This window comes from Schistocerca piceifrons, chromosome 3 (genome assembly GCF_021461385.2).
Source record: "Schistocerca piceifrons isolate TAMUIC-IGC-003096 chromosome 3, iqSchPice1.1, whole genome shotgun sequence".
Lineage (NCBI taxonomy): Eukaryota > Metazoa > Arthropoda > Insecta > Orthoptera > Acrididae > Schistocerca > Schistocerca piceifrons.
Window position 1 is genome coordinate 687,246,723 of NC_060140.1, and position 25,640 is coordinate 687,272,362.

At 43.5% G+C, this 25,640-nt stretch overlaps 1 protein-coding gene across 1 annotated transcript; it reads left to right on the top strand.

Annotated features, from left to right (window-relative positions):
* The first annotated feature begins 8,612 nt into the window (after positions 1–8,612).
* LOC124788964 (alpha-2 adrenergic receptor-like) lies at positions 8,613–20,950 on the top strand. The gene is made up of 2 exons (XM_047256254.1): positions 8,613–9,269; positions 20,720–20,950. The coding sequence occupies exons 1-2, from the start codon at positions 8,613–8,615 to the stop codon at positions 20,948–20,950; spliced, it is 888 nt and encodes a 295-aa protein (XP_047112210.1).
* The last annotated feature ends 4,690 nt before the right edge of the window (positions 20,951–25,640 follow it).

Below are 25,640 nucleotides of genomic sequence, written 5' to 3' on the forward strand. Positions count from 1 at the left end.
ATGAAATTAATTACAATATCGATCTACTGTCATTGAAGGAATTCTAGTACCACCATCAATACAATCCGTTTCAGGCCATCAAACACACAATTACAACTGGCCTGTTTGGCCATCTTAACTCAGAGGTGTGATATAGTGATATAAATACAATTACCAGGCGGTAATTAAACAAGAAACAGCAAACTGTTTGCAATGGCGGTTAAATCTTGACAATATGGATCTACAACGGAATGTCTCAGCGCTCCAGGCCCTTGTAAATGTTAATGATCACACCACATACATCTGAAAACATTACGTATTAAACCAACTAAAATCAACACATCGTAGGCCAGGCTCAGTAGGAGTAGCGACGCCCGCCCAAGAAAATACAGTCAATCGCACAGAGCCCGACAACAATTTACCGGACAAGCAAGGCTCTTACCGTCTTGTTTGTTCGACGAAGCCAGCCGCTGTAGATCCACATGCCAGGAGACATGAAGCAAGAGGTAAAACAACACCAACGACTTCCCACTAACGTCTCTTTCCACGCTGGCGATATTTGCCACGGCGCCGTCACCCTGATAAACAGCCCCTTCTGGACGTGCCCTGCTTGCTGGCTGACACAGGACCTTAGCTGTCCGCCATAGTTCCCAGAACGCCGTTAGTGCTGGGCGTCCCAAATCTAAATCACTCCCCCTTCCTCAGATTTTCCTCTCGCTCTCGATCGGCCAGGTAGGTGACGACAGCGGGCGCCCTGCGCACACCGCTGGAAAGATGACCCATATCGGCGGCGGCGGGAATATCGCTGATCGAGCACCACGGTTCAGTTATAATTCGGGATTGCCATACACCACATTACTTTGGGTACAAACCCTATTTTCAATACAACCTCCGTTCGATGCGACGGCTTTCCTCAGTTATTCGTTCTTTGACATTCGCGAACAGCGCCTAAGCGATGCTCAAAATATGATATATGAGCTCAAAAGGCTGTGTACAACGTTCGACACGAGAAGACGCCCAGAGAGGATCTCATAGAATTTCATTCTATTGTTCACCCTCATGGATCGTACAACCCGGATCTCGCGCCTTCTGACTTCCATTTGTTTGGCTCAGTGAAGGACGCACTCCTCGTAGCAAATGGCTACAACCATAAAGCGATTCAAATAGCCATGGCAAGAAAAAAAAAAGTAATCGAGATAGGCATGAAATAAACAAACCGCAGTCAGCAACGCGCTTACCTCACTTCAAAAGGCCGGCCGGTGTGGCCGAGCGGTTCTAGGAGCTTCAGTTGCTACGGTCGCAGATTCGAATCCTGCCTCGGACATGGATGTGTGTGATGTCCTTAGGTTAGTTAGGTTCAAGCAGTTCTAAGTTCTAGGGGACTGATGATCACAGATATTAAGTCCCATAGTGCTCAGAGCCATTTGAGCCATTTTTAACCTTACTTCAAAAGAATGTCACTGACAGAGTTGGCAAAGTCCTTCGCCGAGTAGGTGTAAAGCCTGTCTGCGGCACCAGCCGCAAGATCCAGGATGCGCTAGGCTCCACGAAGAACAAGACATAATGCAGGTATTCAGAAACTGGAATGTCAGTATGGAGAAGAACATGAGTATCAGACGACCGGAAGGTGGATAACAACAAGCATACGAGAACACGAGCGATACAGGACTGCAGCAGCAGAGCAAGTCTGTAGTGGCCGATCACCGAAAAGACTGCGGCAAGGAAATCAAGTGACGAAATCCCCATAGTCCCTGAAGGTCTACAACTACATCACACTCCGCAAGCCAACTGATTGTGTGCGGCGGAGGGTACTTTCGGTATAACTATCTGATCCCTCCAGCCCTGTTCCATAGCTGTCTTTGACGAAACGCAAGATAATAGAAGCCACAGAAATAATGAAAAACGCCAACAACATGAATAGAGAGTAGGGAGACAGGCTTGCCTCATCCCGGCTGCCGGTCCTCAAGAGTCCAACAGGCCGCACATAAGACACGTGACGCGAGCACTACTGGCGAGTGACTGCCACCGCGCAGCCTGTTTCCAGCAGGGGGGAAACAGGAGCCACACCTCATTCGCCGATGAACACCTGTCAGTAGAAACTGTGCAAGAGGCAGCAGACAACAGCAGATCCCCACTCCGTTCACCGTAGCAACCTATTACAACAATGTTACCGCACCTTCGGCCTCAAATGGCCAATGACAACCACAACCTTTCAAAATTATGACGTAATGTCAAATCAGTAAGCGGCAAGGACAAAATACAGAGTGACTCAAAAGAAAGCGAAAATTTCGAATGTAGATTAACAGATGAACAGAGTTACTTAACACATGTTTATTTATGTCAAGGCAAAGATTATCCCATTATTGTACGTATTGCATTATTTCTTGAATATCACATCCGATATATGAGCTCCTCCTCGGCGCACACATTCCTGCAGCCTAATAGCAAGTTTATGCATGGCTAGACCTAACATTTCGTTAGAAATTATGTAGATTTTCTCTCGTATTATTGTTTTAAGTTTTTCGATAGTAGCAGACCGAGTACGGTAAACCACCCTCTTAAAGTGGCCCCACAAGGAAAAAAAAAATCACACGCTGTCAGGTCAGGCGATTTTGACTGCCTCGTGATGTCAGCGTACCTTGAAATGACATGATTACCAAACAATCGTGGCACGTCTCCCACCGATATCCGTGGCGTATGTGTAGTTGATCCGTCATGTTCAAATCAACTTTTCACAGGAAAATCGGGCAGTTCCTGCACAAGTAAATCTTTTATCATGGCAACATGACAAATAGACGTTGCAGTGGTTGCACACCCATCATCATCTTCAAAAAGTATGGGCCTATAACGCCACTTAATGACAAGGTGCACCATACAGTAACCTTGCTCCTGGGCAGTGGACGCTGGTGCAGCTGACGCAAAAATTGCTGAGATCAACAACGAAAATTCTGACTGCTGACAAAGCCACCAAGATGGAAGTGAGCTTCGTTCGACATCCACAGGAGGTTAATGAAATTTTCATCTTCGTGCACTCTCGCTAACATGTGTTCAGCATATTGTCTATGCATTAGCAGATATTTGGGTTGAAGTTGCTAAACGATCTGCAGCTTGTACAAATAGAACCATCCATCTGTAACTTTCAGTCCACTTCCAGTATTTGTTGAACAATGCAACGGTGAAACTATAGTCACTCTGCTTGACGTCTGACGGAGCCCTGTGGACTTCTTACGAAAGCAGTTCGCACAGCCTCGCTACTCTCTCTCGTACGAACGGCTCGGAGTCTTCGTGCCGGTCTTTCCTTCAACACAGATCTCGTTGCTTCAAAATTGCGGACCCAGGTGTTTATTGCAGGCGCTGAGGAAATACGATCATGCTGAAACTTCCTGACAGATTAAAACTGTGTGCCCGACCGAGACTCGAACTCGGGACCTTTGCCTACCGCGGGCAACTGCTCTACCAACTGAGCTACCCTAGCACGACTCACGCCCGGTACTCACGGCTTTATTTCTGCCAGTACCTCGTGTCCTACCTTCCAAACTTTACAGAAGCTCTCCTGCTTACCATGCAGAACTGGCACGCCTGAAAGAAAGGATATTGCGGAGACATGGCTTAGCCACAGCCTGGGGGATGTTTCCAGAATGAGATTTTCACTCTGCAGCGGAGTGTGCGCTGATATGAAACTTCCTGACAGATTAAAACTGTGTGCCGGACCGAGACTCGAACTCGGGACCTTTGCCTGCATGGTTCGCAGGAGAGCTTCTGTAAAGTTTGGAAGGTAGGAGACGAGGTACTGGCAGAAGTAAAGTTGTGAAGACGGGGCGTGAGTCGTGCTTGGGCAGCTCAGTTGGTAGAGCACTTGCCCGCGGAAGGCAAGGTCCCGAGTTCGAGTCTCGGTCCGGCACACAGTTTTAATCTGCCAGCAAGTTTCATATCAGCGCACACTCCGCTGCAGAGTGAAAATCTCATTGTAGGATCATGCTGTCCGACACTGAAACGAAGGAGAAATTCTGGACGCGCGGCGCCTACACTTCTACTCTTGGAATAAACGTTTAATACAAAGGCGAGCTATACAGCGTTGCATTGCTCCATGTATACTGAGTATTAAATGGCAAGACATTGCGAGCAGCATTCTGTATGTCATTCGGTGCCATCTACATAGCAGCGTTGCCACAACACGTCCCAAAATTTCTTGTACACTCCTGGAAATTGAAATAAGAACACCGTGAATTCATTGTCCCAGGAAGGGGAAACTTTATTGACACATTCCTGGGGTCAGATACATCACATGATCACACTGACAGAACCACAGGCACATAGACACAGGCAACAGAGCATGCACAATGTCGGCACTAGTACAGTGTATATCCACCTTTCGCAGCAATGCAGGCTGCTATTCTCCCATGGAGACGATCGTAGAGATGCTGGATGTAGTCCTGTGGAACGGCTTGCCATGCCATTTCCACCTGGCGCCTCAGTTGGACCAGCGTTCGTGCTGGACGTGCAGACCGCGTGAGACGACGCTTCATCCAGTCCCAAACATGCTCAATGGGGGACAGATCCGGAGATCTTGCTGGCCAGGGTAGTTGACTTACACCTTCTAGAGCACGTTGGGTGGCACGGGATACATGCGGACGTGCATTGTCCTGTTGGAACAGCAAGTTCCCTTGCCGGTCTAGGAATGGTAGAACGATGGGTTCGATGACGGTTTGGATGTACCGTGCACTATTCAGTGTCCCCTCGACGATCACCAGTGGTGTACGGCCAGTGTAGGAGATCGCTCCCCACACCATGATGCCGGGTGTTGGCCCTGTGTGCCTCGGTCGTATGCAGTCCTGATTGTGGCGCTCACCTGCACGGCGCCAAACACGCAAACGACCATCATTGGCACCAAGGTAGAAGCGACTCTCATCGCTGAAGACGACACGTCTCCATTCGTCCCTCCATTCACGCCTGTCGCGACACCACTGGAGGCGGGCTGCACGATGTTGGGGCGTGAGCGGAAGACGGCCTAACGGTGTGCGGGACCGTAGCCCAGCTTCATGGAGACGGTTGCGAATGGTCCTCGCCGATACCCCAGGAGCAACAGAGTCCCTAATTTGCTGGGAAGTGGCGGTGCGGTCCCCTACGGCACTGCATAGGATCCTATGGTCTTGGCGTGCATCCGTGCGTCGCTGCGGTACGGTCCCAGGTCGACGGGCACGTGCACCTTCCGCCGACCACTGGCGACAACATCGATGTACTGTGGAGACCTCACGCCCCACGTGTTGAGCAATTCGGCGGTACGTCCACCCGGCCTCCCGCATGCCCACTATACGCCCTCGCTCAAAGTCCGTCAACTGCACATACGGTTCACGTCCACGCTGTCGCGGCATGCTACCAGTGTTAAAGACTGCGATGGAGCTCCGTATGCCACGGCAAACTGGCTGACACTGACGGCGGCGGTGCACAAATGCTGCGCAGCTAGCGCCATTCGACGGCCAACACCGCGGTTCCTGGTATGTCCGCTGTGGCGTGCGTGTGATCATTGCTTGTAGAGCCCTCTCGCAGTGTCCGGAGCAAGTATGGTGGGTGTGACACACCGGTGTTAATGTGTTCCTTTTTCCATTTCCAGGAGTGTATAAGCGACTCTTCAGAACTAATCACGTCAGTAGAAGAAGACCACTATAACCGTGGCCGAAACGTTGGTTTCTCCAGCTAAGTTTTTCACGTTATGATATGGTACGATACTCAGAAAACTTAATGTCAACTACTCTGAAGGGAACTGATGGTTTCTTGTACAAAAGTAGGATAAATAAACTTATGACATTAAGTTCTGTTTCATTTGGATCCGGGTCCGGTGATCTTCTGCGCTCCTCGAGCAAATGCCAGCGGTAGGCAGTGGGGCGCGATGACGGCGGGACGGCTTGTCGCTACCGCCTGCGCCGTGCCGGTGCGCCGTGGCGCGCCGCTGGCGGCGGGGGTGGGGGAGCCGGCCGGCGCGCTCTGTTTGGCGGGGCGCGCGCTCAGTGTCCGCCGGCGCCGCCTCTGGGACGCACCGACCCACACCGCACCGCAGCGCTGCGTGCAGGTCGCCGCGAACCGCTCCGCTCCGCGCCGCGCGCCACACACACCACACGTCAGCGGCTCCTCCTGTCCCGAGGGAGCGACAGACACCTGCCGACACCTTGCACGTGTACACACACTAGCACCACAGACATCGACCACTAAGCGTGAGCACGAATGGGAGACAATGACAACTGCTGCTGACACTTTCGGCGAGGAGGAGGTCGCGTGTTATTCCCCGAAAGTCTCGAGTGCCATGTGATCCGGCTAGAACCTGTGATCCAGAGGAGTCATCTCTATACCCGTTCGCATAACATTTGCCACCACTCGCGTGACTATAGTGTGACTTTCACGGAACTGGCCCGAAATTAGTGCAGGAAATCCGTGACGTTCTCGACTACATCGGTAACCTTTGATTCTTTTTTCTTCCCATGTTCGAAAGTCGCGAAATCGGTGTCTGCACTTCTGTTATGCGCCGGCCGTAGTGACAGCCACGCGATCAGCTCTTGCGCCCCACCTGTGAAGAGAGAGGGCACAGTTCTCGCGACCAGGGCAGGGCGGGTTTCTCTCATGTCCTGAGTGGCTGCCATGGGCTTCTCGAGGGCGCCGGGGCGCAGACGCCTGCGTCGCTAGGCCAGCGCGGCCCCTGCCGGGTAGGCTGCCCGGAATGCGCCGTCGCTGTCGCTCGCACTGCAGGTTGTTGCAGAGTGCCCCGCGCGCGCGGTCGCGCCAGCCTTCTGGCATGGCAGAGTGACGCTCGGCGACGCGCCCCACCCCGACACTTCTTTGTAAATAGCGTGTATACGTTCCGCCGGTCACCGCCGTAGCTACCCGCGTCCTCGTCTCCCACTGTACAGACACCGCAGCGAACCTACACCGTAGCGCTCTTGTTTGTGATAGTATTTTGTAAACGTAATTTTACTAGAGAAAGATTTTTAATACAGGCTACACATTCTATTTTTCTAACACGCGGTGTTTTCGTCTACCCTTTCGTATATAATCGCATAAAAACGTATTGCAAATGTAAAATATTGTAGTACTCTCGAAATAACAATTAATTGCAATACAAATATACATAAATGTTAAGCTCGTTTGTAAATTCGTAACACTAATTTACAATAATATCAGAAGGTAACTGAAACTCCACAAATAACGAGTAATATAACACAATTCTAATTTTTACTAAAAGTAAAGTTATTAATAAACAGGAACGTTAAATGTAAGCCTAAAACAAGTACACATGATTTTTAAGTTACGTTATGGTTGCTTTTTGAATTTTTGTGGTCTCTGATAATAAAGATCGAAGGTCCCTCGGAGTAAAACGGGTATAAGAAATTAGCTGAACAGGAATCCTTGCCGGCTGTCCAGCCCATGAAGGAATCCTGAGTTAAAGAGTTCCCCTTTTATTAAGGAATTGTGCCCTTGTTTTTTGTAACGGGTACAATTTTGACGTCGTTAGAATAGTGCAAGATTTTCCGTCTGCTGAATTTCGTACAGAAGGAGCAGAAGATAATTTATTTAGCTTTACGTCCCTCGTTTGTACTTGGCGCCGTAAGTGTAGTGACCCACTCATTTATGTAGCGTCGTCAACTAACACCTGTACTGAAACTAAAGTTACTTCGCTGTTCCACTTCCATAAATTTCAATAATTAGTTCCCTCTTTCTTCCTTGACTAGCATAGCATGGAAAAATATTACTTTAGGTAGAGTACTCGTTTCATTCAGCGATGACTTTAGCCAGAGAGTAATAACGGAAAGCGGGGTCAACGGATCAGTTTTGACTGAATGATATAACTTAATTCAGTTTAAAAACCTGACTATAGACAACAGCTCGTAGGAAAACATCCTCAGTTTTACCTGTCGGACTTATTTTCACCGAAAAGTTCTTCCTTATAATTTCTGCAAACGGAATAGTTCAGAAAAACTTAAACTGGTTGTTTCATCGCCCATAGTCTTTGCGTGCTCATTAATTTAGTTATTACTGGCTCTACATCGCGATTGTTAATTTATTCATTGCAGTAGATGTGTAGATAACATTTAGGAGTGTATTAGAGTAAATTTGCTAACAGCTGAAAGCTTCTAGAGAGAACGCTCAGGTGGAATTTATAACATTCAAGGTACCAAAACAATACAAAAATTATCAAACAGTCTATTGTCAATTTCGTCAAACTGCAGCCACCTATGTTAGAAACCCACTTGCCTAGGGAATAAGAAAAATAAACGCTGAAAAAACGTTGAAATCTGGTTAGGTTAAAAATTTGGTCATTTGCAAGTTTCGTTCCCAATATAAGCATTCCATTAAACAGTTTTTTACATAAACTGAAAATAGTATGAATTTTATCAATGTCTATAGGGACCAAAGCACTACTCTCTTCGCACCGTCGACAGCCATTTAATCTACATTGATATCAAAATTTCTTCGCGCTTTGTGGAGTGAAGGAATTAACGCCATAGATTGCAAAGTTCCATCGCCAAGTTACACACTGAAGGCTATTTCTAGAGGGTGATTGCGCTGTTAGGAGAACTTTGCTAGTTGGTATACTGAGAGCGCCTGTGGCGTCACACGAGTGGATAGTGGACTTGGAGGTCGGCATGGACGAGGCGAGAGCGACCGCCGGGAACTCCTCTTCCCAGGAGGACGACGACCCGCTGGGCGGCTACTACCTGCTGTGGAACCTGTCCGCGCTGGCCCTCTCCTCTCCGGAGGCGGACAACTCTACCAACACTACCGCCAACAGCACGCTTTTCATCGTCGACTCCCTATTCCCCAGCGGGTATTCCCTGCCGCACATCATCCTCGCCTCGATCGTCGTCACGGTGCTCATGATCATCGTCGTCGTCGGCAACATGCTGGTCATTATTGCCATCGCGACAGAGAAGGCCCTGAAGAACATTCAGAACTGGTTCATCGCGTCGCTGGCCGTCGCGGACTTCTTCCTGGGTCTCATCATCATGCCATTCTCGCTGGCAAACGAGATCATGGGCTACTGGATATTCGGCAACTGGTGGTGTGACGTGCACAGCGCCATGGACGTGCTGCTGTGCACGGCGTCCATCATGAACCTGTGCCTCATCTCGCTGGACCGCTACTGGTCCATCACGCAGGCCGTCGACTACCTGAAGAAGCGGACGCCGGTCCGCGCTGCCATCATGATCGCTCTCGTCTGGCTGCTGTCTGGCCTCGTCTGCATCCCTCCTCTGCTCGGCTGGAAGGTCGACCGGCCCGTCGAGGAGTTCCCCAAGTGCCAGGTATGTGCCCACCGACCCGTTTATTTGTTCTGCCTCAAATGGCATCAGGCGATCGCCCATATCTTGATGCACAAAAATCAATAAAATCAGGCAAAATTACATTATGATTATTTTATAGTTAAACATTTCACACGAACACAGTGAAATACATGAGGATTCCTACTCTTTTTTCCATGAATTAAGATTCCATTTTGTCATTAATACTTAAACCGAATTATTTATTTATTCCAAAATGCTTCTGGTAATGTTTCGTACAACCAAGTTGTAATGTATCGTTCGTCTGGCAGCAAACAGCAAATGTAAGTGGTAGAGATAATTAAACCTGATCAGTGATATGCAGTGCATAAGTAAAGGTGTACGATGTAAAAGACACACCACAAAAGCAGTAGAACGTTGTAAATCTCATCGTCAAATGACATGTCTGACGCTGATTTGGCTTCAGAAAAAGAAAATAAGTGTTCTTTCTAAGCGCCGATTGAATCGGGTCGTGCGTGTTGCAGAATGTGCAGTTGTTCGATAAGCGGGCTGAATATGAAAAATCTGAATTTAATTTTCGCGTCAAGTAAAGGTATTAACACTAATTCGGTCTTCGTAATGCAAGATGCGGGTTCTAATTGAAATGAAATGTTGTAACAGCAAGATGCTATAAACGATCGGTCTGTTGGTTTTCGAACAATGTAAGTAACCTATTTTGAGACATCTTTTGCTTGAAGAGAAAAGACACAGAATAAAAATATGTGTGAGGAATATGTAGGTGACTACATTAATACCCAGGTGTTATTCACGACAATATTGTACAAGATTTGCCATTTACTCGTGCCTACGTCTATACTGAAGGGCCGAACTAGCGAGACTCATTAAAAGAAAGGAGCTGCGTCCCTGAACAAACCTATATTGCTTTGACAACTGAAAGGTAGTTTTTTTTTTGTTTTTACAAATCGATGTATTTATCTGAATTAATTCACTTTCGTCACTTTCGTAGTTTTTACTTCTTTGCTCTTATTGAAGTGTCTGTTTCCTTTTTTATCGTATGCTTGTAGGGATACAATATTATGACAGTATTGGTAAATACAATGTCACATTATTTCGTTTCGTACGTTTTAAAGTGCAAGATTCATACATATGAGCCAGAAACGAGATTTCAATGTTATATATATATATATAGGGCGTGAAAATAGTAAAATGACCAAATACAAATTTGAGAGACAAGAGGAAAAATTAAACTGTGATTATTTCATATACAGCGTGAACCAAAACTCCACCGACAAATTATCAGAGTCAGTTCAGGTATACCTACTGAGTATTTCGGTATAAGGGGCCCACGGACGCTGGCAGTTCGTTACAGGGTGACAACGTAATTATGACTTGTTCCGTTTGTTAAGACGATCACCCTGCTCCTGTCAAAATAACTTCACAACAGGGAAAATACCTGTAATATGCAACCACAAAAACGTACAACACAAAGCGCAAGGTTTTGCAGTAATCCTCAGCTGCAAAACTACAGCGATGCGGTTGTCGTCGGGGCGCGAGCAGCTCAGAATAGCATCTTTGTTTTGATCGTCCATTTTATTCAGTGAATCCATACGCGAAATGAGATGCACATCTGGCAAATCTTCATCAGTAGGCCCATCTGTAGTACTGTTGTGCCTTACTGTTAACGTACAACTAACACTAATGTAAAACAAAACACTACATAGGACCGAGGAGTACTGAATGCGTAATTACAAGCAACGCCTTAGAGAGCATTACTGACGTCAACAACAGGTACCGTGACGGAATGGAAACACGCACAGCATATACGGTCGACATTTGTACTGTTGTGCACTATTTTCAGTATAGTGCAGATTTAAGGCTTATTGCGACAAGAAACCAAAACGAAATGTAAAGTCTGTGTAACGAGGCGCCCGAGACCACGGGCCTCTTATACCAAAATACTCAGACCTCCCTGAACATCTGAAAATTTTTGGTTGGAGTTCACCACTTATATCACGGCATCAAAGTTAAATTAAGTATTCGTAGTATATATATATATTAGACGTAACAGGAGTGACAGATAATCAACATCTTTAAGTTGTTCGTATAGTTTTTTCTCCATTTTTACTAAAAGAATAAAAACTGCAGGATATTATCTTCAGCCGTACAGCAGTCGTGATCTCTTCCCTTTCTTCAGGTGGTTCGTCTTGTTAGGAATCAAGTGACATGCTCTTAATCTGTTAATGGCAATAATTTCCTTCTGTTTAAGACGAGAATTAATAAACTGTGGATTATGAAATATGTGGTGTTGAACCGTCCAGTACCAAGTTCCTTTGAAGTTAACTTCTTCATTATGTAACAGTTTCCTTCCGCCTTTTACATTTACGGCAAACCGCTGATAGCAAACAAAACGCGGAATTGACATTACAGTGATTGCACTTTGTTTGGCAAGCTGGTCAGCTCGTTCATTACGCCTTCATCTATGGCCCGGTTTCCACTGGAGAACTATCGATATTGTAAATATATCAGGAGGACCCGCTCTGAATAGTGCACAGTTTTCCCTGAAGCTGCTTTGGTAAACGAATACACAGCACTCATTGAATTGGTCTATCGATTTTCAGCGTTGTTGAATATCAAATGGCTTGTATGGCTGCAAATAACTCAGCTGCAACAAGCTTTGCTTCAGTGTTGAAAATTGCGTTGTGATAGAATTACTTTTCCAAATTTAGGGAACGTAACGTTTTTCATCGATACTCCAAAAATGTTTTCATACATATCCTTTCTCAGTAGTTATCTCAATGATGTTTATATCATATGCAAAAGAATTTTCACTCACCTTGAAACTTCCTGGCAGATTAAAACTGTGTGCCGGACCGAGACTCGAACTCGGGACCTCTGCCTTTCGCGGGCAAGTGCCCTGTCATCTGAGCACGACTCACGCCCCGTCCTCACAGCTTTACTTCCGCCGGTACCTCGTATCCTACCTCCCAAACTTGCCTCTTGCCCGCGAAAGGCAGAGGTCCCGATTCGAGTCTCGGTCGGGCACACAGTTTTAATCTGGCAGGAAGGTTAATATCAGCTCACACTCCGATGCAGAGTGAAAATCTCTTTCTGGAAACATCCCCCAGGCTGTGGCTAAGCCATGTCTCCGCAATACCTTTTCTTTCAGGACTGCTGCTTCTGCAAGGTTCGCAGGAGAGCTTCTGTAAAGTTTGGGAGGTAGGAGACGAGGTACTGGCAGAAGTAAAGCTGTGAGGAGGGAGCGTGAGTCGTGCTTGGATAGCTCAGATGGTATAGCACTTGCCCGCGAAAGGCAGAGGTCCCGAGTTCGAGTCTCGGTCTGGCACACAGTTTTAATCTGCCAGGAAGTTTCATATCAGCGCACACTCCACTGCAGAGTGAAAATCTCACTCTCGATCACTCACCTTGTTGGAATTGAATTTTAATTATCATTACTATCGAAACATGTTTCTACGCTTCATCAGCCGGTTTGTATGTCTTCAAAACTTTATGTAAAAGCTGCAGAGAAACTAATCTAAACCTGTGAGATGTAGTGTAGCAGAAGGATGCTGTAAATTAAGTGCAGTGCTAGGAAAGGAGGAGGAAAGGAATGTGAGGAGAACACTGACTACAAAAACTAACATGATAATAGTACATATGTTGGCATGGAAGAATTTCAGTGTAACTAAAGGGAGCTGAAATAGTACGGGAAGCCAGAGATTGGAATATGTCCAAAAAATAATCTAGGACGTAAGATGTAAGTGGCACTCTGACAGAGATGGCAATAGGAAAGGAAGTAATGGCGATCTGCAGAAACGAATCAGATGCGGTATGTCCGCCTCCACGTCCAATCCCCCCATCTCCGCACACGTTACATTGGCTGCGCAAATATTACCAGGCTTAGCTTTTTTGCGGCTAAAGCTCACAGCAACGTTGTCGCTCCAATGTTACGTGTACTGTTGTGCCAAATTGTGACATAAAATTGAGTCCAGAGGTGTTTACACTGGACACATATAAAGCATATATGATATAAAGCCAGCAAAGATGCCTAATACAATTAGATAAATCTGTGTGGGAAAAACAGTAAGAAATGCAGAATTGCAAAAGGCCACATAAATGTATGTTTTCTTAAGCCCATAAAGAAAAGTCAACACAGTTAATATGTGTTGAAATCACTAAATGTACTTCCATAAATGAGCAGATCGGAATAAGCAATAGCCCAGAACATCTTTAATTCCGTTTTTTGAGACTTCGTCGTACCACCTAACGCCGAGATGGTGTGAAAATCGCGTAGACAACGTTTATTGAATAAGGTGCTTCTTTAAAAACGTCCGTTTAGATGAACTACAATAAGCTTAAGTAACACAATCACTCATTTTATTCCAACCGTATCAGATTGTTATTAGAAAAGCCGCAAGTGTTTGTAACGAGACGAAGGAAAGTTGTTCATCACATTCCAAGAATCTATAATATCATCCATGACGTGTGTGGATGATCCTCGCCATTATTAACAGGTATAGTCGATGGTGCTGCGTGTATGTTGTTCTTCCGAAAGCGGTCAGTTGTGTGAATCTTGTTAAATTTGTTATAAAATACGCATAGTGTCTCATGCCTTATTACATCGAAATATTGTCGCGGATTAAGAGATTCTTGAAAGACACACGCAGAAACTAATTTTTACTTAGAAATACAGGATATACACCTGAAGGAAAGGGTGAAAAGCTTATTAAAGCGTCGTGTGTGTTACCAAAAATTGCCTTTCTGATACCAGTACTTCCTAAATTTGTAGAATAACTGTTACACGTCGACTATAAAAATCTACCTTATTAATTTATACACAACGTAATGACGATAGGTTTTCGTAACACATTTCATCCTGTTGCATCAGTACTCTCCTGACGTGTCTTCTATGACGCATCCACTGATGTCTTCACTTGATTGCCGGCGATGACTCTTCGCAAGTGATCGTCTGAAGAAGGATTGCTGCTGACGTAAAACTTAACGACGTCCGCACTTGCATCCGATACTACTCCTGATATCTTTTGCATTGTTTTATTTTTATTTATTACCTCTACAACAACCTTTTAGATATTTTCCTCAACTACAATGAGGACATACTAATGTGTCCTTTGTGCACTAATAACCTCCGTTAAGCTACTTTATGGAAAAATGTAAACTGTAATTGTTAACCACAGGATATTGTAATCGTTTATCCGTCATATGAAGTCTAGGCTTATTTTTGTCTTTATTACTAAATTATTATTCCTTTACGGGAACTATATTGCGAATGACATGGGGAGAAATACGTACTTTTAATGAGAAAATGGCAGTTCTTATATGTAACCACGTTTTAGGTGCATAGCGTCTGTGGCTGCTGGTGTTAATTGATAAAGAAGAGAGCTTTTGTCGACAATGGGGTAACTGTTCTGTTTGCTTAGTTCCGGTTCAAGGTGTAAAAGTTATATTTGATGTTCAGCTGCTGCCTATTCCACCACCATCATTGCCACCTGTCTCTCTTATAAAATTAAATTAACTGAAGTTTATTGTATAGCACACGTAGCTCATAGTAACAGTAAGTAATTATTGAATGATTTCTAACGATTAGCCCCCTAACGCTTCGTTTTCACGCCACTTACGTTTCTCTCCGTCTGCTATTTTCCCACAAAAGTAACACCGCGTTGTTATAATCGAGTTAACTACGTAATTATACCTCAAAATGGGCTATTAACCACAAGTTTAGTTGCACATTGGTTTCAAAAAATTTGTGGCGTTACAAACGTGTTGTGCCGCAGGGTAGTGTAGCTGTAATCATACAGTATCGTCCTGCATGGTACTATACAAAGCCTCGCGGTGTAACATACGTAGATAAAGATGGTGCCCGGTAACGGTGCTGACATACTCGTATCCCTCTTCCGTAATACATCACAAAATTTCTCACACACTTGGGAGAAAACTTTTTATTGTGTCAAGAAATTCTCTGGTTCGCAAAATATTTTCTCGAAGAATACAACTTTAATAACAGATCTGATTAATTTTCCTCACAGTTCGCAGTTAGTCTTCGTAATTTATACCCATTTCATCATATATTGACGAAAGCAAACGAAGTGACTTAAGTAAAAATGCTTTTTGACCTGTTAACAATTTATAGTACTTATAAGGACGATTATTTTGCTGTCAATAATATTTTGTTACCGAAAATCTTGAAGCAAGGTTTTATTCTTAAGATATTTGGCACTAATATAAAATTGTCTGGTAAAGAAACTTCGTCGAAAAGCTGATTTACGTCTACCTTGATTCTGCGACGAGTGAGTTGGCGCAGTGGTTAGCACAATTCGTGGGGACGACGATTCAAACCCGTGTCCGGCCATCATGATTTAGGTTTTTCATGATTTCCCTAAATCGATTCAGACAGATGTAGGGACGGTTCCTTTTGAAAGGGCACGGCCGATTTCCTTTCCCATTCTTCCCTCGTTCGACGGGACCGATGTCCTCGTTGTTTGTTCCCTTCTCCGTACGTTAATTTTGGTGGAAACCCAAGAATAATTTTTACCTTTCTTCTGCTCAGCGAGAACGGTATGTTCGCACTACGTATAGTATTATCAAAGCAGATTAGAGACGAATGACGCTCGTTATGACTTGCTCTGAAATTTTTAGAAAAAGGTGACAAGGCTGTAAATAAATCTCATTTACTTTGGCAAGTAAATACCGGCTGACGAGCCGTCACCTGAGTTTTCCTGAGGATATGGCCATCGTATGTAACTTACTGTCTTTCTCATTCTGTGGAGCGATTCACTGATCACCAAAGAGAGCTCTCAAGGGTCCTTCAGTATCCCTAAAATCAAAATGATATTTTATTTTGTTAAAGCCGTCACGCAAACAACCTGAAAATAAAGAAACACGCCAAACGAAAATGAACGTGCATTTGGTCACGGACAGTATATTTTTTTCTTGTATATTACGAACACTCCTTTACCACCGGCAAATGGCACAGTTTTCTGTATCGGTCGATTAACCGACATTCTCATGGAATGACTGTTTCAGTCAAATGCTTATATTCTGAAATTATATGTAGAGTGATTTTATGTTCCACTTTATGTTTGCACTGTATCGCTTCCCCCTCAGGTATCGCTTTATACCGAGGAATAGGGGTGAGGTACAGAGTACCATACTGATGACCGGTGTGGACGGCGACTTCATTTCCTTTTCCCTATAATACTGTCTGACACTCGTTGTAATGTGGTTAGTCATAGTGGATGAGACAGCCCTTTGATCATCGCAACGTAGGCCGACTTTCCCCCCTGCGGCTCATGCAAACCATGAAAGTTGGATTTCTGTGATACCCGTACCTATTCATTTAATATAGAAATTTATCAACACAGACTAAGCTTTGGTTCATGCCTGTTTTGCTGTCTTCTGTCTTGGTGAATAAACTGTCTTCTAGTGATCGATTTATTGGGTACTTTCTGAATTGTAAAAATAACAAGGACTGTCGTTGCTTGGAATGTATTGTGCCATTCAGTTGAATTTGACGCGCAGTTTTTTCACAATCGTAACTATAATCTGCTCATTCTCGATACAAGTATAGTTGACGCATCCACACTTACTCAAAGCAGTGTTTGGTTCAGGCAGCCCTTAGGAGGGTCCCCCTGTCAGCAGGAAGGACGTTAACTACACGTTGTTCATAGAATGGTGGAGAGAGAGAGAGAGAGAGAGAGAGAGAGAGAGAGAGAGAGAGAAAGAGACCTTTCGAAGAGTGCGGAACCATTGCCCGTATATTGTACAGATCTTTTGCAGACGAAAGGCCCCCTTCCATCGTTTAGTAACGCCGCTGCTGTAAATAACTAACTTTAACGTTTCTTGTTTATAGGGATGGCCTTTGGAAGCAGCCTGTCACCAAAACAGGCTGCCGGGTTCAAATATGGAATGAAGCACTTATGAATCTTCGTAACAAAGAAAAACGTGCGGCATTTACTTGCCTTTATTCGCGAAATAACGCTGTCCGGCCAATCCCGGAGGAATTACGTTTTTTCCAACGTTGTTACAGCTACTGCTTTGTTCACAACGGACATTACTGTCCATTTCACGACGAACGTGCTGCATTTAGATGAAATCTTTTTCATGTACAAAGTATTTATTTTATTTGTTTTATGTCCTACCAATATATGAGCCGTGAGCTAGAGGAGAGTACCGGTAACTCCATAGGTATTACCAAGGCAAAATTTAACATCGATGTGAAATTCTTTCGAAAATCAAGTGATACTGCAGGATGGCCTATTCCCTTGTCCAACCGCCAGAACACTTCCTCAATGAACATGGTTAAATACTCATGCCCCTAACAGCCTTCGTAAAGCCTGCATCGCCGCCATTCATATGTGGAGAAAACTGTGTAACCTTCGATCCTGTTGAGTTTATTTATTAATTTAGAGTCATAAGTCTTCCTAATGGTTTGATGCGCCCGCCATGAATTTCTATCCTGCGGATTACAGTAGCACATGCAATCTACGTACTCAATTATTTGTTGTGCGTATTCAAATTTTTATTTTCCCCTATACTTTATACTCCCTCTTTTTACCCCCTATAGTTTTTACCCTCTATACCGCCATCTAATACGATGAAAGTCATTCTCTGCAGTCGTAACACATGTGCTATCTTAATGTCCCTTCCTCTTGTCTGTATTTCAGATATGATGTGTACCTATCTCAAACCCTTCGATTCTCTTCAGTTCCATTTTTCTCACTGTCCTTGATTCACTACCATAAAGTGCTGTCTTCCAAACGTACATTCTCAGATATTTCTTCCTCAGACTAAGACTTAGTATTTGATACCACTAAATTTCTTTTGGCCCGGAGTACCGTCACTCCCTGTGCAACTCTGCCGTTTTTGTTCTCCTCACTTTGTCCGTCGTGGGTAATTTTACTTCCAAGGTAGCAGAATTCCTTATCTTCCTCTAGTACGTTCTCATCAGTTTTTATGTTATTCCCGCTGTTCTCATTTGTACTACATCTATTTCTGGTTTGCTTTCAATCCATAGTCTGTATTCTTTAGGCTGTTCATTCCAGTCAACAGATCCTGGAATTCTTCATTTTCGCTGAGTCGCAATGTCATCAGTTAATCTTATCACTGATATCTTTTCACCCGGAATTTTAATCCCACTTTCTCTTATATTGCCGTCATTCACTTTAGATATATAGATTGAACATCAGAGCCACAAGACTGCATACCTATCTTACTCCCATTTTATTTCTAGGACATCGTTCTAGGTCTTCCAGTCGTTTTTTTCACTCTTGGTTGTTGTACATTTTGTATATTACATACCTTCCCCTGTAGCTAACTCCAGTTTTTCTCAGGATTTCGAACCTCTTGCACTATTTGATATTTCCGAAGACTTTTTCTAGATCGACAGATGCTATGATTGTGTCGTGAATTTTCTTCAGCTTTGGTTTCATTATCAAGCGCAACTGAGGGCTGTCTCACTGTTACCTTTATCTTTCTTAAAGCCAAACTAATCGTCGTCTAATAGATACTTAATTATCTTTCTCAAGTTTTATTGAAAGGAAACCAAAGCTGCTTCGCGATGTATCTCAGCTCGCTCACGTACACGGAGCCACAAACCATGTCGTATACTGAACAGCTATACTGCTTTATTTACACTCTTTTCATTAGCCCTAAAATAAATATTAAACATTTCATAGTCACGCTGTAAATTTTGAGGTAAGTGCTGGTTTTTTTTTTTCATTTAATAGCGAAGCCCAATTCGATTTATTTGATTCTGAATTAAAAAAAAGGGGCTTCAACATCGCCATCACTACTTGTGCTACTGTCCATCGAAGGCACGCAGTAGTTGAGGCCTGCCTAACGTCGCTTTACGTTGAACGCTATTTCTAATAGTATCTACATACTTTACTCAAGTTAACATGGCAACACATGAACGATAAAAAGAGAGGATAACGTTGCCATTATACGTAGCTTCCGTGTTGAAATGTCTCTATCCCGAAATAGGATATGTACTACGAGGTTCGTCCTTATTTTTCAGAATTTCATGTTTCTTCACGCACACGCACTGCGGTTTTTCATTTTGTTTTAAGAAGAAGAATTTTAAGACAAATTTTGTTCAAACTGAAGACGAGGAACAGGTGCCACAGTGCCCGAGAAGCTGTGTCATGCCACTACACGTTGTTAACTCCTGCTCATGCTTGTGCTTGATTGCTACTACACTCCCGAATGCAATTTTTCACTCTGCTGCTAAGTGAGCGCTGATACGAAACTACCTGCCTGGACCGAGACTCGAACTTGGGACCTTTGCCTTTCCCGGGCTACGCGAGCTCGTCTAATGCTCGCTCATTCAGCCCTCGTATGCCACAGATTTTCTTCCGGCAGTACCTCATCTCCTGTCATTGAAACTTCACAGAACCTTTCCTGCGAAACTTGTGGGCCTAGGGTATCGCGGAGACACGGCTTAGTCACAGCCAGGGGTATGTTCCCAAAACGAAATTTTGACTTTGCAGCAGAGTGATGAGTTCAGTGCCGTCAATAGTTCGCTCATGTTGAAGAAGTGAAGTATAGGTTTAGATTTGTTAAATAAGTTTCCTTTTTCTTGGGATTCAAACCCTTTCGCCACATAGACCACGAATCATCCTAAGGTGGCATACGATGCGGCAGAAATAGGAGTGAGGTTACTGTAATATTTCAACGGACTGTTAACAGACGATAAAGAACAAAAAGAATTAATTTTGCGATGTGTGCAAGATCACCGAAGACAATTCTGTGATTGTAAAAGAAACAGACTCTGGAAAAGAAACTTTGTTAAAACTAGGATTGAGATATGCTATATTCACACATTTTGTAAGTTCTGTCACAAAATTCACCCACTTCAATGCATATGGAGGATACTTCCAAAACATGAACACATAGGTAGATTTAAATTTTGTGTTCCAATAAAAAATAGACACATTTACTTCAGTATGTAATTGTTATGTAAATATCTCTTTGTGATATGCGCTCATATTAATTAATCGTAATGAAATTTGCCACATTATCGAGATGTGCCAAAAACAAAAAAACGGAGGGTGTGGTGGGCTGGGGGTGGCAGGTGAGGTGCTCAAATCACTTAATATTGTTGTGTCATCCTCACATAAGGATAACCCTAAAAATGGCAGTCAAGCACATGCCTAAGCAGTCTTCAACAGCACTACTGACATGACGTAATTTCTCGGTCACCGCAGCGTTGATTCCTGGTCTTCATTTTCAGCGAAATAGGTCTCAGAAATCTTCTTAATACAAACGGGGAAACCAAAGTGTACATGAAAAAAACACGAAATTCGAAAAACTGACGACCACCACAGTGTGCTACTTTCGATGTTGTTACGGTGCGCTGGTGTGAAAGGGCACGTAGTAACAGATAATGTCATTCAGCGCTGCCCACTGAGCAAAGAACGGGAATCACGGAGGAAGGCCTGGGGTTTTGTCTGCGGTTAAAGGCTGATCCAGCACCGCGGCCTCGGCGCACAGTCCCCAGTTCGCAGTGCCCGGGCGGTGCGGCGGCAGCCAAGGGCGAAGTCTGGCGCCCGGCGCCGCCCCTGGAAGCTAGCCAACCCGCGCTGCTGCACACCGAGTCCCGGACACTTGTTCCTTCTGCGGCTGGCGGTCGCCTTCACCAACGCATATACGTAGCTATGAACGATAACGTTGCAAGTGCAGTGCCAGAGTAAGTCAGTGCGGGGCCCATAGCAAAAGCTACGGAGGAACCCTTCATGTGTTTTACGGCTCAAAATTTAGGATACAAAATAAAACTGCACTTTACAAAAAAAGATTTTCTCAGTTTTATATAGGCTAATTTAGAGATAACAATAGTTAAACCAGTGATGAAAATGTCTCGTAAAAATATTGAACAATGGAGAATTGTGGAAAGTATCTAATAAAATGAAACTTATTTAATTTGGTAACTTCTTATGAACGGGACTTTGAACATCGACAGTATTAAATGTAACTAATCTTGTCGCGGAAATGCTCGTTCACGGTGACGCATGTTCACGTCTAATTTATTTCACTGTGCGCAACAAGCTAATCTCCTTCCAAAAGCGTTCTATAATTGGGCCCTAGTAATGTCTTACCTGCAATACACGACCGGTTCTTTCCTGTACTGGCGTAGCTGCCATTGACAATAGTAAGCTGAAAGAGAAAAACTCTGCGCTGTGTGCTGTAATTTACCGCTTGTCAAGAAAGACAATTCCCGATGCACTCGCCTTTCTGTTCATCTGCTGCCAGTTCTCTTCGTACTCATGGCGTTCTAAATGTATTCAAAATGTATGTCATTTAAGCAAAGGAGAGTATGAGTATAAATGAAAAACAAAAGGAAATCAGAAATTATTTAATTTTCTCAAAATTGTATATGCATCATTTAAACACCTGTTAATAAAATTTCTCATTCTCTTTAACCCCATCACAGACCCCATGCATTATTTAAATATAAAATTGCTTGGAGGTTTACTTTTAAATTATTACATCAAAATCTGTTTTTAACGAACAGAAATGAATGGAATTCGGCAATGCCTTGGACATAACACTCGAAATCAGTAAACAATGAAAATTAACAAACTATGATAACCGTTAAATATAAATGCGACAAATACCTTTTGGATGTTGACTCGTAAGCGTCAAAATAAAATTCAGAAAATCTTTCCCCCAGTGGTATTCAGTCCTTAGCTATTCTCCACTTCTCAAATTTTCTCATCTTCAAAAGAGAAGCACTTGCTCTGAAGCATAGATCTTCAGCTGAGCGAACCGATCAACGTCTCATCTTGCCCAAGACACAATTCGCTCTCTCTGCTACTGCTGTTATGCCTACCGTAATCTATTTTACTCAACAGGGCCGTTCTTAATACCCAAAGACGATGTACCTTCTCATGTGTTCAAGCTTTACAAATGTATCTATGGAAGATAAAATCTTTGCAATCTATCTGTTCCACAAATTACTGATAAACTCGTGCTATTGAAAACTGTACATTAGCAAATTGAAACATTACGTTAAATCGGTACTTTACAAATACAGTCGACAAACTATTTTTTATAAATAAGATTACTTCATGATATAAGTGGCAGACAACGTGTTTCTCTAAGATTCTTCTAAGAAATACAAGTCAAATTGCTGTAAAAGGTGTTCGTATAGCATGCAAACTACATGGCCTTCTCTTTGTACGAACCTTCCAATCGTCATTAACGTAAGTTCGTTTGAACGTTGTTGTCCAGTGGTGTTCTTTAACTCATTTTTAATGCGCTTTTATGCTGAAACAACTTTAACCATTGCAGTTGGTGATCATCAAAAACAAATAAATGCGTGAAGTTGTTTCCACATTCTGGAAAGACGATTTCAATGAACGTGCCATTAAAAGTTTATAAAACTGCAATCCACGGCTCGTGCTATTTTATTTCAAAAGCAGCTGTTTTGAGCGGCTCAGCAAACTGCACCACTTCGTCGCCTAAGCTTTCTTCTAAATCGACTGGGTAAGCACTGACGATAACTGCAGTTCTTTTCAAGATCTCTTCTGCTGTTAAGGACTTAAATTGGTAAAGTATTTCATCTTCAGAGCCAGTAAGCACTTCGGCTTTTGCTATAATATCTGAAAATGTTAACCGCGTTGCTTGCATGCACCAGTGTAGGGAAGCGAGTATCCCGTGTTATGGACTTGATCAGACGACTGCAGCGAGGCACTAGTCGCTTACAAGCGCTCTAGGACTTCGTTCCAAGCGATACTCATTAACACTAAAGAAGAAAATGAATTATAGCGATAACATTTTCTTATCACATCAAACACCGATAACTGATACCTATACTTACATTGTTGCATAGATTGTACATAGAATCTATTTATTCTTTTTTTTTTTTCTCACCTTGAAATCGTATACTGATTGGCCGGAAACAGTTTGAAAAGCTTGTAAAGATGTTGCAGGGGAGGCTGTGCTGAAAAATAATTGTTAATAAAAAAAGTTCAATTAGTAGCACCGTTTCAGACTTATTTGCCACTAAACTGAGGCCGTCGCATGCACAAACTGGAGCATTCGCCATTGTACCAAAACGTGTTCTTCGTTTGGTTTCCTCAGATCGAAATAACGTAGCTTTAAATGAGTATTCCAACAAGTGCAAACCTTGGACTTATGGACTCACAGACGTCTGTGTATTACCTATCTTTCGGGCGTGCAAGTGCCTGAATTTGTGCGCTCAGTGACCTGACTGATTAACGATGATTGACTCGGAAATGGCGCAAAGTATTTAATTCTTTCCTTAATAGTTATTTCTCAGCATAAACTCCCCTGCAACACGCTTACAAGGTTCCCAGACTGTTTCTAACAATTTTGTATAAGCCAAACAAATCAGTTTGTCTTGATTTTTTAATACTTCACATTTTCCTGTAGAAAATTTCGTAATCATAAGGTAAAATTTTGTTTTACTTTGTTCATACCTTACACTGTGGGTTAGCAGCGGTGTTGTATCCTGTTAGTTCACCGTAACGGGCAAAGAAACAATGACACAAAGAAACGCAAGAACTGCGAATCTATAACACGTTAAATAACAATTGTCCACCAACAAGAAACCGTCTTCCCTCTAGTCAGCACTTATAAAATAGTGCAACAGAAGTGAATATACTGTTGAGGGAATAAACTAATGTAATAGTAGTCTTATAAAAATAAATAAATACGGCATCCATAATTACTTTTCCATTGTAACTAATAGAGTCCTATTCTAATTGATCGGGTTATAATGACTAGCTCGGGCAACTTTAGGGAATTCCCCCGTAATTTTTGCGGTGTTGTCGACTTACGATACATAATGTATACCACGGCCAATGCTTACATTTTGAAATGAGCAAAAATTCTTACTATTCATTGTAGATTTGAACACCGTCGTCTTTCCATTGGACGGTAGGTACAATACCATTAATATATAACTTGACAGATTTTCTTACACCCAGGTTCAGGGTCCTCCAACGCACGGAGGCTCGTAGCATTTGCAAACTCTTGTAACATGGCTAATTTGGTACTTGCCGGTGCCTCACATTAATTGAAATATCAGCCTAGGGGATAAGCAGGTTTCAGAAACCGCTACATCACAGTTCCTAGTTAAAGTGCTAAAATTGTTAAATAGCGCACCTTGTTTCGAAGTATGACACCGACAGGTGACAACCGACGATAAGTCCGCGTTCAAAATCACTGAGCTCTGCTAACCGATCTCTCTGCTGAGAACACCGCCTCCTTTTATACTACACGATCCGCCTCTTAAATATAGTTGTCAGTTCCACATTACTTAGGACTATCCGGATACTTTTCAGCAGATTACTAGTAATTCTCTTCTGCGTCGTGCCGATGGCCTTGCCGCAGTGGTAATACCGGTTCCCGTCAGATCACCGAAATTAAGCGCTGTCAGGCTAGGCTAGCACTTGGATGGGTGACCATCCTCTTTGCCGAGCACTGTTGGCAAGCGGGGTGTACTCAACCCTTGTGAGGCAATCTGAGGAGCTACTTGATTGAGAAGCAATGGCTCCTGTCTCGTAAAGCGATGTACGGCGGGGAGAGTCGTGTGCTGATCACATGCCCCTCCGTATCCGCATCCAGTAACGCCGTTGGGCTGATGATGACACGGCGGTCGGTCGGTGCCGTTGGGCCCTCCAAGGCCTGTTCGGACGGAGTTTTAGTTTTTATTCTGCGTCGTACAAATTCATGTATCACTGATGATCGGACGGAGGGAGGAAGGGGGGAGTGCGGGACAGAGTGACTAGCCAAACAATAGTTTAAAGAATTGAAATGTAACAAAGGTCGTGTGCAAATCACGCGCTTAGGAACACTTAACTAATTTAATTATGTTATTAACAATATATCTCAGGTATAGATATCGTGTGAATTTATGCAAATAGCTTATCATATTTATATTAATTTTAGTGCATTTTATCCAAAACGTTTGTTAAATTTTTAACTGTAGCAAAAACGGTAGACAAAGTGCTAGGTTGAAAGAAAATGCAGGATATAAAACCGTAGATGATAGTCAGAATACTAAACTTGATTCTGAGTGGAATAAGTATGCTAAAATGCAGTATGAAAACACTTAGGCTGTAAGAACTCAATGATCACACAAAAACGCACGGATTTAGAAACAATGGACGAATAATTCATGCGCAGCCCCCCCCCCCCCCCCACACACACACACACACAGAGAGAGAGAGAGAGAGATAGAGAGAGAGAGAGAGAGAGAGAAAGGTCGCAGATTCGAACCCTGCCGTGGGCATAGATGCGTGTGATGTCCTTAGGTTAGTTAGGTTTAAGTAGTTCTAAGTTCTAGGGGACTGATGACCTCAGCAGTTAAGTCCCATAGTGCTCAGAGCCATTTGAACCTGAGAGAGAGAGAGAGAG